This window comes from Rosa chinensis, chromosome 3 (genome assembly GCF_002994745.2).
Source record: "Rosa chinensis cultivar Old Blush chromosome 3, RchiOBHm-V2, whole genome shotgun sequence".
In the NCBI taxonomy this organism is placed as follows: domain Eukaryota; kingdom Viridiplantae; phylum Streptophyta; class Magnoliopsida; order Rosales; family Rosaceae; genus Rosa; species Rosa chinensis.
Window position 1 is genome coordinate 14,631,216 of NC_037090.1, and position 15,354 is coordinate 14,646,569.

Sequence of the window (15,354 nt, forward strand, 5' to 3'; positions counted from 1 at the left end):
TTAGCTAGAGAATCCTACATAGCTATAGCAAAAGTTATATTTCTCTCTCCTCTTTTGTCCACATGTCAGTTTACGATTCGATGAAACATAATATATTACTTACAAATAGCAATCATTGATGGAGCAACATTGTTAAATCAATAGCTATAATTCACAAGTTTAGCTAAATTTAACTAAAAAATAAATTATACTGTTGGAGATGCTCTTACTCCAGCAACAGATTTTTGTTCCCACTTACACAATTTAACAGCGAATGACCATTTTGCCCTAAGCCTAATTAATAAACTACAGCATTGTCACTCTCTCTCTCTCTCTCTTCCCCTCCCCGTCGCTCCCTCCTCGTCGGAGTTAGACATCAAGGTTGGATTGGGTGCCATTGATGGCGCTGTTGATGGAGGACCTCGGATGCTTGGGTCTACTAGAATCGAGGTTCTCGACGGCGGTGGATCAGAAACGATTGGTGGTGGTAGTTTGCGACATCGGCGCGTTACAGCAGATGGAGGTTCGACGAGCCGTCGTGAGGATAGAGGGCGACGCTGCACTGCAAAAAGCTTCGAGGTGGTTGGGAGCCGGCCCAAACAAATGGAAGGTGTGGCGGTGGATGTGATGGTGGAGGTGGCGGCGGGGCTGCTGGTAGACGGGAAATTGGTGGTGGAGGATAGCAACGATTTGGTGCCCAGAGTTTTTCTCTGGGTGCCCAAATCAATTTTTTTTTCTTTCTCTTTTTGGATAAAATAGGGGCAGAAGTCCAAAATGAAAGAAAAAAAGTTCTATTGGGGCAATAGAGGCATGTAAAAGGTCTATTAGGAGGCAATAGACATTTTGAATTGAATTACATGTTTTTTTTTTTTTTTTTTTCTGTAATCAAAGTTTTATTTGTCTAAATTTAGGGAGATTAGTTTCCATTCTGGCGACTGAAAGTCCTATTGGGGGACAATAGACGTTTATTGGGGGGCAATATACGGCTGATAGACGTCTATTGCCCCCAATAAATGTCTACTAGGGGCAATAGACTATTGGGGGCAATAAACCTTTCCAGTGAGGTTTTCAGAAAAGTTCGGTGTGCGGTGGTTGGTGACCGGAATCCCGCTGCCAGTGACTAGGCTAAAGTTAAAAAAAAAAAAAAAAACCATGGCTGACGTTATGCATTGGTCACAGCTTACCCAAACGTGGTTCTCTCCACTTTCTGATCTATTTTTCTGTAGGGGTAAAAGGCGATTCTTGGGGCTAAATATAGCCCTTTGGGTTGCACTTCAACCCTTCCATTTGACCCTTTAGCCATTTCTCCCATGGGTTGGACATGGTTTGAGCTAAAATATAGCCCTTTAGCCTTTTAAACCCCTTGGAGAAGACCATATATGGATGTTTTAGTTACTACCAAGTACCGTGTCTTAGATTAGCATTGGACAATTTAAAATGTGGCTTTGAGATTGAATTTATCATTTTTGATCAAACATAAATTCACATTGATCGATATGTGCTTGGGTTAAGAATGAAAATCTCTGAAGGAGAGAATGTTGTAAGGTCTATATTGCTGATTTCACATAACTATCGCTATAATTCAAACTACTCTCCGTTTACTTATTCAATTTAAAAAAGAATAATTCTTTATGATTTTGATATGTGAGGCTCATATCGTTGTTTATCAAAAGTTTTGTTCTGATTTGCTTGAACTGCATAAAACGGTGAAATTTGGCATCAAATACCAAGGGGTCCTACGCCATAATTACATGACCAGCAAGCATTAGAAGTCTAATTAAACGAGGAAAATAGGGGCTTAATTATCTTTCCAATATCTTTATTTAAAGTCTCTCTCTTTACTCTTAGCATAAAAATGATCATTAAAGTCTCTGGTAGTCTGGTATGATAAGAACCTACTATCAATAAAAAAGTGCAAATTCCTTCAATAAAACAAAATGTTCCCTAGAAATAATTAGTATAGTATTAGCCTCCCACTTAAAAACTGACAAGTATTAAACTATAGTTAATCACAATTATTGTGTGTAGTTACAATATTTTTTTACTTGATCATATCACAATGCAAAAAAAAAAAAAAAAAAAAATTATACTTGATAAATTCTCTATGATAGAATTCCAATACTTGAATGTTTAGCATCTTATCGGCTATTCATCATTTTCTTTGTTAAATGACATGGTAGTTTCTCAGCATTTTGTTGCTTTTTGACAAATTGGAGTTAAATTAACTTACATCTAAGCATAGACTTTAGGAGAAATCTCTCTTATAGTTTTTTTTTTTTTCAATCAAATAAATAATTCAAATACAACAACTAGTCTATTGTGAGTCGAATTCATGACATCTCACTTATAAATGAGAGACTTATGGCTCTCTCTTGTAATTTTGACATTAAATTCTAACCTTAAAAAAGATTTTTTTTCTTTTAAAGAAAGACGATTATTAACGCCACAAAAATCAAGCACAATGTGGATTCTATTCCAAGAAGTTTGAAGCATACCAAAAAGCTAATCAGTGTTGAGCTTGGGCTCTACGATACCCTCCATTCCAAAAAACAAAAAAATCATAAATTCTTAATAAAGAAGATTGACATACACTACTCCATATATATCTCTAAGCTTTCGTACGCTCACCCTCTCCTCACCATCATCACCGTCCCCTTAAACAACACAAGAAGAAGAAGAAGAGGAAGGAGACCCATTGCCCTCAACCCTTACAGACTTTCCTTTATAATTCAGGTCTTCGATTTCCATCGAAGGCCGATTAAACAACAGGAACAACAACAGCTACAGCACCTTAGGTACAGTTTTAACCAACCCATAATTCCCAATTCACTGTATTCATCAATCCCTCTTCTTCTATTTTTTTTTTTTTTTGCTCTGCATATTATGTGTCTGTGTTGCCTTTCTGTTCTGCGTTTTTGGGTATCTGAGAATTTTTGGTGATCCTGGAACAGGCCCCCAAAGTTTGATTCTTTTGCTTGAACAGTTTTTGTTGACAAAGAACGAGACTTTGACATGTTTGATGATCGTTCTTTTGTTTCTGTGTAATGCAAAAGCTTTGTTTTTTTTTGGTTTGTAGTTTATTGTGTGGTGATTTTGATTCTGGGTTTTGAGAAGTAGAGTTTAGGCTGATAATTCAAGCTCTGACAATGCAGGAGTGGTAATATATAATTGGATTTCTGTGAAGGGTTGAATTATAAATGGAAAGTCGTGGCCAAAAGCGGTCTGAGATTGATGATGAATTGCCGGCCGATAAGAGGGCCTGTAGTTCTTTGGAGTTTAGACCGAGTACATCCAGCTCGTCTCAAACCCCTATCAACTCTGTGAGCTCCACGCCCGAACGCAATGATCAGAACATTCATGATCATGCTGATCATATGGATACTGAATCCGAAGGAGGAGAGCCTGAGAAGGATTCGGCGTATGATTCTTGTGATGAGGATGAGGAAGATCAGAGACACAGTGATCTTAGGGACTATCAGAGGCGGAGAGCATCCGGTGATCATGGAAGGTTTCAGACCATAATATCATCTCTGAGTGAAGAAGTCGATCTTTCTCAGCACCTGGTTATGCTCACCGAGTTATGCGAAGTGTTATCTTTTTGTACAGAGGATTCACTGTCAGGCGATACATCGAACTCATTGTCACCGATTCTTGTTAAGCTGTCAAGGGATGAGACTAGTGCGGATATCATGCTATTGGCTATAAGGGCAATGACTTATTTATGTGATGTATATCCGAAATCATCAGTGTACTTGGTCCGACATGATGCAGTTCCTGCTCTTTGCCAGAGACTTTTGGCTATTGAGTATTTGGATGTAGCTGAGCAAGTAATGTTTCTGCGTTTGGTCATATCGTGTAGTTTGGAATTTGTGAGATATCCTTTACAGCCTAAGGTTATATTGGATTCTTGTTTGGTCTTCTGCAGTGTCTACAAGCATTGGAGAAGTTGTCACGGGAGCAACCACTTGCATGCTTACAGGCTGGAGCAATAATGGCTGTTCTGAATTATATAGACTTCTTCTCTACAAGCATACAGGTATTTTAATCATGTCTTGTACATTGAAGCTTATTTTGTTTTTCTTGTATGATTCTTAATGTAAATCTTGTCTACCTCAGAGAGTTGCCCTTTCTACTGTGGTGAACATTTGTAAGAAACTTCCTTCTGAAGGTCCTTCACCTTTCATGGATGCTGTTCCTACATTGTGCAACCTTCTTCAGTATGAGGATCCACAGGTATCAAGTTTGAAGTTTTGTTTAAATTTTGGATCCTTCATTGATCTTAGAACTAACCTTTTGTTTTGATTTCTCAGCTTGTCGAAAATGTTGCTATTTGCTTGATTAGAATTACAGAGCGAGTGAGTCAGTCTTCTGAGATGCTGGATGAACTTTGTAAGCATGGGCTGATTCGTCAAGCCACACATTTTATGAGCTTAAATAGCCGAACTACTCTGTCCCAACCAATTCATAATGTAAGCAACTCAATATTATGTTTCTCACTTCCATATTTTAGTGCCTTGAAGGATGTCTGACTATTCTTTTGGTTGGCAGGGTTTGATAGGGCTACTTGTCAAACTTTCTTCCGGTTCAGTTGTAGCCTTCAGGACTCTATATGAGCTTAATATGAGCAGCATATTAAAGGATATATTATCCACTTATGACCTCTCACATGGAATGTCCTCTACTCATGTTGTGGATGGGCATTGCTATCAGGTTCACATCTTGACCATTGAAATTGGGTCTGTTGTTTTATTATTATTTTTTTTTCCTTCCTTCTGATTGAGTCTTTAGAATTTCAAGTATTGTTTTTAAATATCCATTTTATGTAAAAAGAAGTGAGTACAAGATGACGTAGAAAAATTAAGCCTGTTTCTTATGTTTCGTTTTAGGTATATGAAGTTCTGAAGTTACTAAATGAGCTTCTCCCAACTTCAGCCAGAGATCAAGATGCTCCACAGTTGTCAGAGAAAGAATCTTTTTTAATAAATCGGCCTGAACTTCTGGAAAAGTTTGGGAGGGATATACTTCCGTCTCTGATACAGGTTTGGCTTCTGATATGTAGCTTTTCCTTCGTGTCCCCTCCCCCACCAAAGCAGTCAATAGTTTAGTAATGTTTCCTTCACCTCTCAACAGGTTGTAAATTCCGGTGCCAATTTATATATTTGCTATGGATGCTTGTCAGTCATCAACAAGTTAATTTATTTGAGCACATCTGACATGCTCGTTGAACTGCTTAAGAATGCCAACATTTCAAGGTAGACATGATTTTCTTATATTTTGGTTAGTGAGTGCATCAAATCTTGAATAAACCCTCACTCATGCTGTTGAATTCTTTCAATTTGTCAGTTTTCTGGCTGGAGTCTTTACTCGAAAGGATCCTCATGTGTTGGTATCAACCCTACAGATTGCTGAGTTAATCCTGCAAAAGTTCTCTGATAATTTCTTGGACTCATTTATTAAAGAAGGTGTCTTTTTTGCCATTGATGCTTTGCTAACCCCTGAAAAAAGCTCACTAGTAACACTGAACAAATGTTCGAAGCTGGTGTTTCCAGTGTCTAGTGGAACAAGGCTGCTGTCTGACTCTAGTCAGAAGTCTGCTTCAAAAGAGGTCCTGAGATGCTTATGCTATGCTTTTCCTAGCAGTTCCCCATCAGGGTCAGAAAAAGGAAGTTGCATGCTTGAAAAGGATTCTGTTTATAGTCTTGCAAAGCATGTTAGAACCAAGTACTTTGCACCAGAATTATGTGACCCTGATAAATCATTAACTGATGTTCTTCAGAAGCTTAGAACTTTTTCTGCTTCATTAAGTGATTTGATGAACATGTCCTTGGATACTTGTGCTCCTAATCAGCATGAAGAGAGCTTCTATGGTATAATGCATCAAGTAATGGAAAAGCTTGGCGGAAGAGAACCCATTTCCACTTTTGAATTGATTGAAAGTGGAATTCTGAAGTCCTTGATGACTTACTTGTCCAATGACCGGTATTTGAGACAGAAGGGTGATCTTGTAGCTGCTAAAGGTGATATCTATGCTGTAGAAAAAAGATTTGAGGTGTTCGCAAGGCTATTATTTTCTTTGCCAGATCCGTTCTCTGGTGACCTGCCCATTGTAACATTGATACGGAGATTACAAAGCTCACTATCTACTTTGGAAAATTTCCCCGTTATCTTGAGCCATATACCCAAGCAGAGGAACTCATATGCTACAGTTCCATATGAGCGATACACTGCATATCCATGTATGAGAGCTCGTTTTGTTAGAGACAAGGAAGAGACTACCCTTGGTGATTGCTGTGAAGATGTTTTGACCGTTGACCCTTTTTCTTCATTGGATGCCATTGAAGGATATGTGTGGCCTAAAGTCAATGCAAAAGGAACCAGCCGCATCAAATCAGCTACAATTGAGGGTCAATCAGAATGCACACCATCAAATGCCAGCTCTAGTCAAGGAGGGTGTCCAAATACTGGTGAGCCTGAGAGCATGTCGGCAGACTTGCCTGAGTTGAAGGTTTGTCTTTTCAGTCTCTCAATTGATTATGCCAATAGAATATTTTTAGAAAGGAGAGAGTCTATTTTATTCTTTATGTATAAGTTCCATTTGGGTGCATTTCTTTATCCTCAGTCATACTTTCTCTGCAGGCAGATGAGGTCAATTTAACACAGCCGGAACCTGAACAAGAACCAAGTTTTGGACAGACAAATCCTGGAACATCTTTAGATGAAACTTATACTGTAAGAAAGCCTTTCCATCAATCATAAATTGGAATTCATGCATTCACTTTCTATTTTCTTATTGGAACTAATCATACTCGACCTAACAAAACTTTACCTCATTATGCCTGGCAATGGAGAAATAGATGTTTGTCTAATTTTTATGACCTTGGCCTAATTTCCTGTTTTTCGATTATCTTCTTTCTCTATCATGTCATTCTTATTTCCTGCATTTGTGCTGCTGCTTCCTATCAGCTCTAAGGTGGTACCAATCCCCCTTATTTTTATTGGTTTTGGTTCAGGATACTGTGGAGAAAGAAGTAGAAGCTCAATCTGAGGAAGACACACAGATGGAAGAACAGTGTCCTTTATCTTGTAGCAGTGAAGATGCTTCACCGAAATTGTTGTTTTACCTTGAAGGGAAACAGCTGGAACGGTCATTGACATTGTATCAAGCAATTCTTCAACAACAAATGAAAGAACATGAAATTGTCATTGGTTCAAAACTGTGGAGTAAAGTATACACACTGACATATAGAAAAGCTGTAGGTCAAGAAGGTGCTCATAATGAAGGTGTTGACTCGGCAGAGAGTTCCACTGTATCAGATAAAGTTGGGGTGTATACGTTGTATACTTCACTTTTCTCCAACATGTTTCCTTGTGAGCTTGCTTCTGACTTGGAGAAGTCGAATCCTACCTATGACATTGTATATCTGCTCAAAAGCTTGGAAAGTATGAACAAGTTTATTTTTCATCTGTTGTCTCGTCAAAGAATATGTGCTTTTGCTGAAGGGAAAATCAATGACTTGGATGCATTTCAGATAGCAGTTACACCAGTGCCACAGAATGAGTTTTTGAGCAGTAAACTGACCGAAAAACTAGAACAGCAGATGCGGGATGGTTTGGCTGTGTCCGTTGGTGGTATGCCCCTGTGGTGTAATCAATTAATGGCATCATGTCCTTTTTTGTTTAGTTTTGAGGTCAAATGCAAGTATTTCCGCTTGGCAGCCTTTGTTCCACTACTAGGTCAGCCTCCTTCACCGTCTCACAGTGATTCAGGTATGACGAGTGACAGGCGACAAAGCTCTGGTGGCTTACCTCGACAAAAGTTTTTAGTTTTCCGCAACCGCATTCTGGATTCTGCTGCCCAAATGATGGAGCTGCATGCCTGTCAGAAGGTACTTCTTGAGGTGGAATATGATGAAGAAGTTGGTACTGGTCTTGGTCCAACATTGGAATTTTATACCCTGGTTAGTCATGAGTTTCAGAAATCTGGCCTGGGCATGTGGAGAGAGGATGGTGGATCTTTTACCTCTGGTACAAGCCATGCTGAGGATACTGGAATTTTGATAAGTCCTTGTGGTCTCTTTCCTCGTCCGTGGTCATCTACTATGGATGCATCAGATGGGACACAGTTCAGTGAAGTAATCAAGAAGTTTGCGCTTTTGGGGAAAATTGTAGGGAAAGCGCTTCAGGATGGGAGGGTCTTGGATCTGCATTTCTCCAAAGCCTTTTATAAACTAATTCTTGGACAGGTGCTCTCTCAATTCTGACTATTTTATTCTGCAACTTTGATGCTTATTGTCAATTATGCAAGTTAGTAATTATAGACTAACATAGAATAACATATGTCTATTTGTTTCGTAGGACCTTGGTCTGTATGACATCCAGTCATTTGATCCTGTGCTTGGAAGGACACTACTAGAGTTCAAGGCTCTTGTGGAAAGGAAAAGGTTTTTGGAATCTGTACATGGAGAAAATACAACATTTGAGTTTGACTCGTGCTTCAGGGAAACTAGAATTGAGGATCTTTGCCTTGATTTTACACTTCCTGGGTATCCTGATTTTGTCCTTGCATCCGGGTTTGATCATAAAATGGTACGTTTCCCCCTGATGATGTTTTAATCTATTTTCTGAAGTGTTTCATTTAGTAAACTGCTAGTTCAATATATATTGTGTAGGTAAATTCCACGAACTTGGAAGATTATGTTTCACTTATGGCAGATGCAACTATAAATTCTGGAATTTCCAGACAAGTGGAAGCTTTCAAGTCTGGTTTTAACCAGGTACGTTCTGGAATGTATTTTATTTTCATGCAAGGAAGATAGAGCCTGGATTTACGTTGATGCTTTTGCATTTAATCTGTAGTTCTGTACAAAAATGATTTATTTAATCTTTGATTCTTCAGGTGTTCCCTATTGAGCATCTTCAGATTTTCACTGAAGAAGAACTGGAGCGTCTACTATGTGGAGAACGTGATTCTTGGGCTGTATGTTTACTACCACTTAATCTTGATTGTTTTAAGTACTGCCAAGTATATTACTAACTTGTGAATATTCTTTTTGGCAGTTCAATGAGCTCCTTGATCATATCAAATTTGACCATGGTTACACTGCTAGCAGTCCTCCCATTGTTAATGTTGGTGTTCCTTTATCTTGCTTTGTGTTAAAGTTTCGTGTGAATTTTTCAGATGTAGATATAATTAATTTCTTTGGAATTTCAGTTGCTGGAAATCATACATGAGTTTGACCAAGAAAAGCGAAGAGCGTTTCTGCAATTTGTGACTGGGGCACCTCGCTTACCTCCAGGGGGTTTTGCATCCCTCAATCCGAAGTTAACTATTGTTCGAAAGGTCAAATACGAGTAAACGACAACTGTGTGAATTTCTGATTATTTATTTTTATGCATCATTTGACATCTCCTTTTGCTGTCTGTCATTTACAGCACTCTAGCAACTCGGCGGACTTGGACCTACCAAGTGTGATGACTTGTGCAAACTATCTTAAGCTGCCACCATACTCTTTGAAAGTAAACCTCTGTTCTTTACTGCTTATCTTTTTATGAAAGCCTTTGTACAAAAATAGATGTTCACATAATTTCATTTTCTTTTGTCAGGAGATGATGAAGGAGAAGCTCGTGTATGCCATTAAAGAAGGGCAGGGATCATTCCACCTTTCATAGATCCATCCAAGTGATCCTTAACTGTGACTTTGTATTTAGTAGAGTAGGTGGGTGGTCTCGCTGGTGTAGAGAAACGAAAGGGGGTGCTGGTGATGGTTTTGATTGATGATAGAAGGGGATGATAGAGGAGGTCATTAACAACAGGAAGCTTTTGTCTGACTGATTGGTTGGATGTGTATATTACTGGTGACCTAGGTAGTTGACTGGGGAGTTGTACAAAAAGAAGATGGGGGGAATTCAGATGGATGGATTGCGCTTTAAACATTTCCTTACAAAGCTGTGTACAGTATGCTCTTGATCACTACAAAGTTATCCTTTTTGGTGGAATGAAAAATAGTTTTTTTTTTGTTTACAGTTTCCAGTTTAGCATCAATGCTGCTGCTCTGAACTTTTTAGCACAAGATGCACGTTCGCATTTGTTACTCTTGGATTCGGTTCCGTTAGTGTTAATCGGGTCATGGCATGCTCAAAATATACCTCGCCTTTTCTAGGTTGTGAAAAAAGGAAAAAGCAAAAAAAAAAAAAAACATCGTTGCTGTTCTTTGTATTGTGCTGTTCTTTTGCATGAAAACTAAACTAATGCATATAAAAAACATTTCCGCATGATTTTAGCGGCCATGCCTTCACGCCTATCTAAAAGAAATAAGCACGATGAGAATATCAAATAAATAGATGATGAGAGCACCAAATAAATGCAATGAGAAATTCGATTAAGGCATAATATACGAAATTATGTCCCTTTTTTATTGATTCATTTGAGAATGAGATATTGGAAAAAATTAAGCAATGAGAAACTACTAGATCAAAGCTAAATCCACCCTTGGGAGGAACATCAATGACTGATTTAGCCATCTTATAGTTTCAACTAGGGCTGCCACTTGGTTTGGTAATTACCAAACCGACCAAATACCAACCGATGTTTTAGGTTTGGTAAATCGACTTTTTAGTAACCGAAACCGATAAAACAGAAATCGAAAATTACCGAAAAAGTTGGTTTGGTTTTTGTAAATACCAAATCTACCGATTATTTAAATATTAGATTTATATACTACCGTTTTCAATACACATACATGTATATTAAGAAACAAACATAAAAACTTTTATAATAGTATGAACATTACTACATATACTACATTAATAGTACATGTATTTTAAGTAACGTAGTCAAAGATGGTTAAATAACATAGTTTTATTGAAAATTGCCAGAACTTGATGTCATATATACAAAAGAAAGCTATAATTAGTAGATGATACAACATTTATGACTATAAAATTCAAAAACCTAGTTTTGTTCATTTTAATTTACATTATAAAGAATTGGTTATTCTAAAGTTGGTAATATCAAAAACCGAAATACCGAATTTGGTAGATATAATTAAAAACCGAAAATTTTGATTGGTAATTGGTACCTCAGTTTTGAAACCGAAAGTTTTGGTTTTAAAGTTGGTAATACCTATAACCGATTCGAACCGACTGAGTGACAGTCCTAGTTTCACTTTCAACTAAACTTGCAAAAAAAGAAAACATAATTTCTGATCAAATTTCCAACCTAGACACAACCCACCACCAATTTCTCTATATCCTTCTCATTTCTCAAGCCTTTGAAGACTCAAATACAAATTATCCCACCCGAATTCAGTTACTCAACTACTCGACATCAACCAAAGAAAACCAAACTCAATAGACCTATTCTTCGAGGACAAACAATCCATTCCAGCTTTGCAGACAATCAAACACAATGTAACCCATATATTAGCCAAAACCCTATACCAAATACGGAGCTTCGACTCAAAATCCTCCTCTGCGGAGATAACCCAATTACCCAAAGCTTATGATTTCGCAAACTAATTACACACAAGTAGGTAATACCCTAAATCTCAGAAATTCCAAAATATAAAATAGCAAAGCTTCAAACCTTCGACTACCTGAAGAAGATGAAGATTTGGGTGATGATCCAAACAAAATTGCAGCTGCGATTCAATTGGATTCTTCTATCAGCGATTTGTTGGTGTTATATAAATAATAATATGAATAACCTTTTGGACAAGAAACTGTCAGACTTGGTTGCTCTGCTGGTTTTGCTACAAGAACAAAAAGAAACAACTTTTGGGCCAATGAATAGTATTGAACGGTAGCCCATTGGGCCTAATGGAACAACATAAAGTCTTTTCTGGTCATTCACAACCTTTCTTTTTTCTTTTTTTCTTCTTTTCTTTTTTTTCTTTTTACTTGGTTAATATCATCATCTAATCGAAGCTAAACTTCTTGGAGCAAAAGGAAGAAGGCAAAAAAGATTAACAAGTTGTGATTGAATGATAGAAAACAATAATGAAGACATCAATGGGCCGCTAATCAATACAAAAATGTCGAATTAATCTGGGTATTGACTTAAATAATATTGATAATTCAATAATATTGGCATAAAAGTTCTCCATTAGATACCCTGGCATAAATACTTGGTTCTTTTGTATGAGTTTGATTCTGACTTAAGGAAATAGAATTACAGAATATTGTTGCCCCTTTTAGTTTTGTTTCAGAACATGATGATCCATTGATCTACCTTCTGAAATATCAATAACATCAGCATAGCAAAGGGGTTCACCTAACCAATTAATTACAACATAATCCCCACCAAAATATGCCTAACAAATTACTCTTCCATTTTATCTCCAGCTTCCACCACTTCCACTCTCTCCTTCAGTGTAGTAACAAGGGTGGAGAGTACTTCTGCAACAAAACAGAACAACTCAGAAAGCCTTTCATATGCAGGGACAATCATATATGCCAAGCAAGGAACATGGTATCAGACTGAAACTGCCAAACCCTTGTCTTAGAGTTAGTTCACTCTTCCATTACACTCGCAAATACTTATTAATAACAATATATGCTGACATATGTAATCGAAAAAGAACATGAAGCTCACATAATATAGCAGCTTCAAACCAAAATTTAACAACAGACATGAGTTTTCCTATATGAGAGACATGACAAATGAAGCAAGCTTTATGATATAAAAGTGAAGTTCAACATCGTCTCAGCAAACAATGTGTGGCCGAATGATAGAAAACAAAGTGTCAAAAGAGGAATGCTTACCAGTCTTCTTGCTGAAAGTATATTCCTTGGGAGTAACATATGTGCGGGGATTAGGCTGAAGGTGGTTTCGGAGATATTCTTTGCTTCCCTGAACCGGCACAAATATATGAAATAGATTTCATTAGTACAAAATCAACACTCTCTTTTGTTTTCCAGAAGACAGTGGATACTGGTGAGACAAAAACATACCTTGGTTATAACACAAATGTCAACATTGCTACCACTTCCAAGGTCATTGAAGATTCCCGCACAAATAGCTTCTGTCACCAATTGTACACCTTCATCTCTCTGCATCGAAGTAGGTAAAAAAATGCGCAGAATACGTCATTGCCTTTTTTCTAAACCAAAGATATCATGAACTAGCTTTTCCAGACTGTGATTTCAAAAACACTTACTGTTAACCCCTCCTTGTACTTGGACTCAAATATTGCCATCGCAGCCAGTGAGCCAGAGCCCATAGTAGCATAAGGAAGTGTGTCAGTAGATCCATGAGGATATATCTGCAATATTAAGATGGCAAAAGTGCTGGGCATCACATTATTATGCAAGCCAATAAAAAAGAACAGAAAGAAGTGTCATCCCATTCAACTGTTTGAAGCAGGGAAAACTTACAGTGTGCAAATGAGGGCCAGTGAAATCAACACCACCCAGCACCAATGCAGCTGAGACATGACCTTGGTAACTAAACAATATATGTTGGAGTGAGAATTAAGTTGTGCTTATAATGAGGGAATATATACCTAAAAGAGCTAATAGATGCATGCAGTAGTTGAAAGAGATTAAACACTACCTGAAAAGATGTCTTTTGAGATAGGTGAGGGCAGTCACAACCCTTGACTCCCTGCCGGTATGGTAACGGTGCAACTGCAGCTGTGCGCTTACCATATCTACAAAATCAAAATCAGTAGAGCAGATTAAGTATGATAGTGGAATGGTGCAGAAATAACATTGAAAACTAGGCATGTGGCGCTACACGGTTGCATGCAAGCATCACATCAAAGACCAACAATCCTAACATTATACCTGTAACTGCCTCAGTGTCAGCAGCAGTTCCCGCACCACAGCAATAAATATTGGGCGCCAAGTAATGGATCTTCTCGCAGTTCTTATCAGCTACAATGGGTCCTTCAGTGGCCCTTGTATCTGCTCCCAGGACTACACCATCCTGAGAAAAAAGAATCACAAATTTCAAGCAATGTCTCGTAAAAACACACAACCAAAAAACGCCGACAAAAATCTTTCTATTAAAAGGAGCTGAACTTAACCGTACCTGATAAATCAAACCCACAATGGTGGTTCCGGTCTTTCTAAAAGGAGGTAGCTGAACCCCGTCCTTCGCCAGCATCGCATTTCGCTTACAGAGATCAAAGCTAAACCCACCCTTGGCAGGAACATCCATGGCTAACTTGGACATCTTACGATTTCAACTAAACCTGCACACCAATTCTTCAAATCAAAATTCCAACTATAGAACACACACACCGTCCCCATTCCCCAATGCTTTCCTCAATTCCATACACACATACAAAATTACCAGCAATAATTCAAAATCAATTAACTTAGACATCTTATAATTTCAACTCAACCTGCAACTCAATTTTTCAAATCAAAATCCAAAACCCTAGAAACACACACACTCCACCCCCAATTTCTCTATATGCTTTCAATTTCTTCAAGTAAAAATTACCAGCAACAACTCAAAACCCTAGATTTCAGTAATTACTAATTTGCCACGCAAAGTAACGAAACAATTCCGATCGGCGAGTATATACAGTGGATGCCGGAAGTTAGCTTTCGTCGCCGACGAGGTGTGGTTCGGATCGGAGACGAGAATCTCTCAGCTTCAGACAATGAGAGAGAAGCAGAGTGAAGCTCTAAGGTATAAGACTTGAGAAAGAGAAATCCTTCAGAAAGCGACGACGTTTTGGTTGGAGGAATTCTTTGGGCTTTTTCAGTTGGGCCGAGAGTAGGATTGTAGTGTGGCCCAACCCAAATTTTACTTTCAAGAAAATCTCAGATATTTTCGAATTTTCACAACAAATACAGAGAAAATATTTCAAACAGTACATGAACTTAGGCCGACTCCTAACTTCAGTACCCGACTATGCAAAACTATGACTTTGGTACCTCAAGTTTGAAGCCTGACCCAAGAACGGTACACGCCGTTCATAACAGTGTTAAGAGCCCAGCCACGTGGCAATACCTGAAGGGTAATTGGGTCATTTCGTTACCCATCTATCTCCTTCACCTATTCTCTGCGCAACCACCCATCTACCTCACCACACCCATTTTCTTCCTTCACAAAAACAGCAGCCAATCAACCTCTTCCTCACTCTCATTCTCTCTAGCTTCGAACACACCACCACCTCCTCATTCCTCACTCAGATTTCATCAATTCCTCATCCTCATGCCGTACCAAGTGCTGATCACTCCCTCCAACGACCTCGAAACAGTCGGCCGCTACGACTTCGAAACCAAACTCAGGTCCACAATGATGCACGATTTCGCCATCACAGAAAACTTAGTCATGATTCCCAACTAGCAGGTGGTGTTCAAGCTTCAGGAGATGATCACCAATCTACGATAAGAACAAGAAATCCAGGTTCGGAATTC

At 38.3% G+C, this 15,354-nt stretch overlaps 2 protein-coding genes across 4 annotated transcripts; one reads left to right on the forward strand and one right to left on the reverse strand.

Annotated features, from left to right (window-relative positions):
• Positions 1-2,533: 2,533 nt before the first annotated feature.
• Positions 2,534-10,002, forward strand: LOC112193471 (E3 ubiquitin-protein ligase UPL4). Its single transcript, XM_024333634.2, has 18 exons — positions 2,534-2,774; positions 3,132-3,806; positions 3,905-4,015; positions 4,096-4,212; positions 4,290-4,448; positions 4,528-4,689; positions 4,866-5,018; positions 5,110-5,231; positions 5,323-6,484; positions 6,616-6,708; positions 6,990-8,222; positions 8,335-8,565; positions 8,649-8,753; positions 8,876-8,956; positions 9,037-9,105; positions 9,191-9,319; positions 9,412-9,495; positions 9,583-10,002. Exons 2-18 carry the CDS (start codon positions 3,177-3,179, stop codon positions 9,646-9,648), a joined length of 4,707 nt encoding a protein of 1,568 aa, XP_024189402.1. The 5' UTR covers positions 2,534-2,774; positions 3,132-3,176; the 3' UTR covers positions 9,649-10,002.
• A 2,029-nt stretch (positions 10,003-12,031) lies between these two features.
• LOC112193472 (proteasome subunit beta type-7-A) lies at positions 12,032-14,656 on the reverse strand. 3 transcript variants are annotated; one of them, XM_024333637.2, is made up of 9 exons: positions 14,514-14,656; positions 14,012-14,174; positions 13,765-13,906; positions 13,532-13,628; positions 13,354-13,423; positions 13,137-13,241; positions 12,931-13,029; positions 12,742-12,829; positions 12,032-12,375 (listed from the first exon to the last, which is right to left on the reverse strand). In XM_024333637.2, the coding sequence occupies exons 2-9, from the start codon at positions 14,153-14,155 to the stop codon at positions 12,299-12,301; spliced, it is 822 nt and encodes a 273-aa protein (XP_024189405.1). In that variant the 5' UTR covers positions 14,156-14,174; positions 14,514-14,656; the 3' UTR covers positions 12,032-12,298. The 3 variants fall into 3 exon arrangements, with proteins under 3 accessions (XP_024189405.1, XP_024189406.1, XP_024189404.1); XM_024333638.2 differs by having other exon boundaries at positions 14,465-14,618; XM_024333636.2 differs by having other exon boundaries at positions 12,047-12,375; positions 14,429-14,609.
• Between the last annotated feature and the right edge of the window lie 698 nt (positions 14,657-15,354).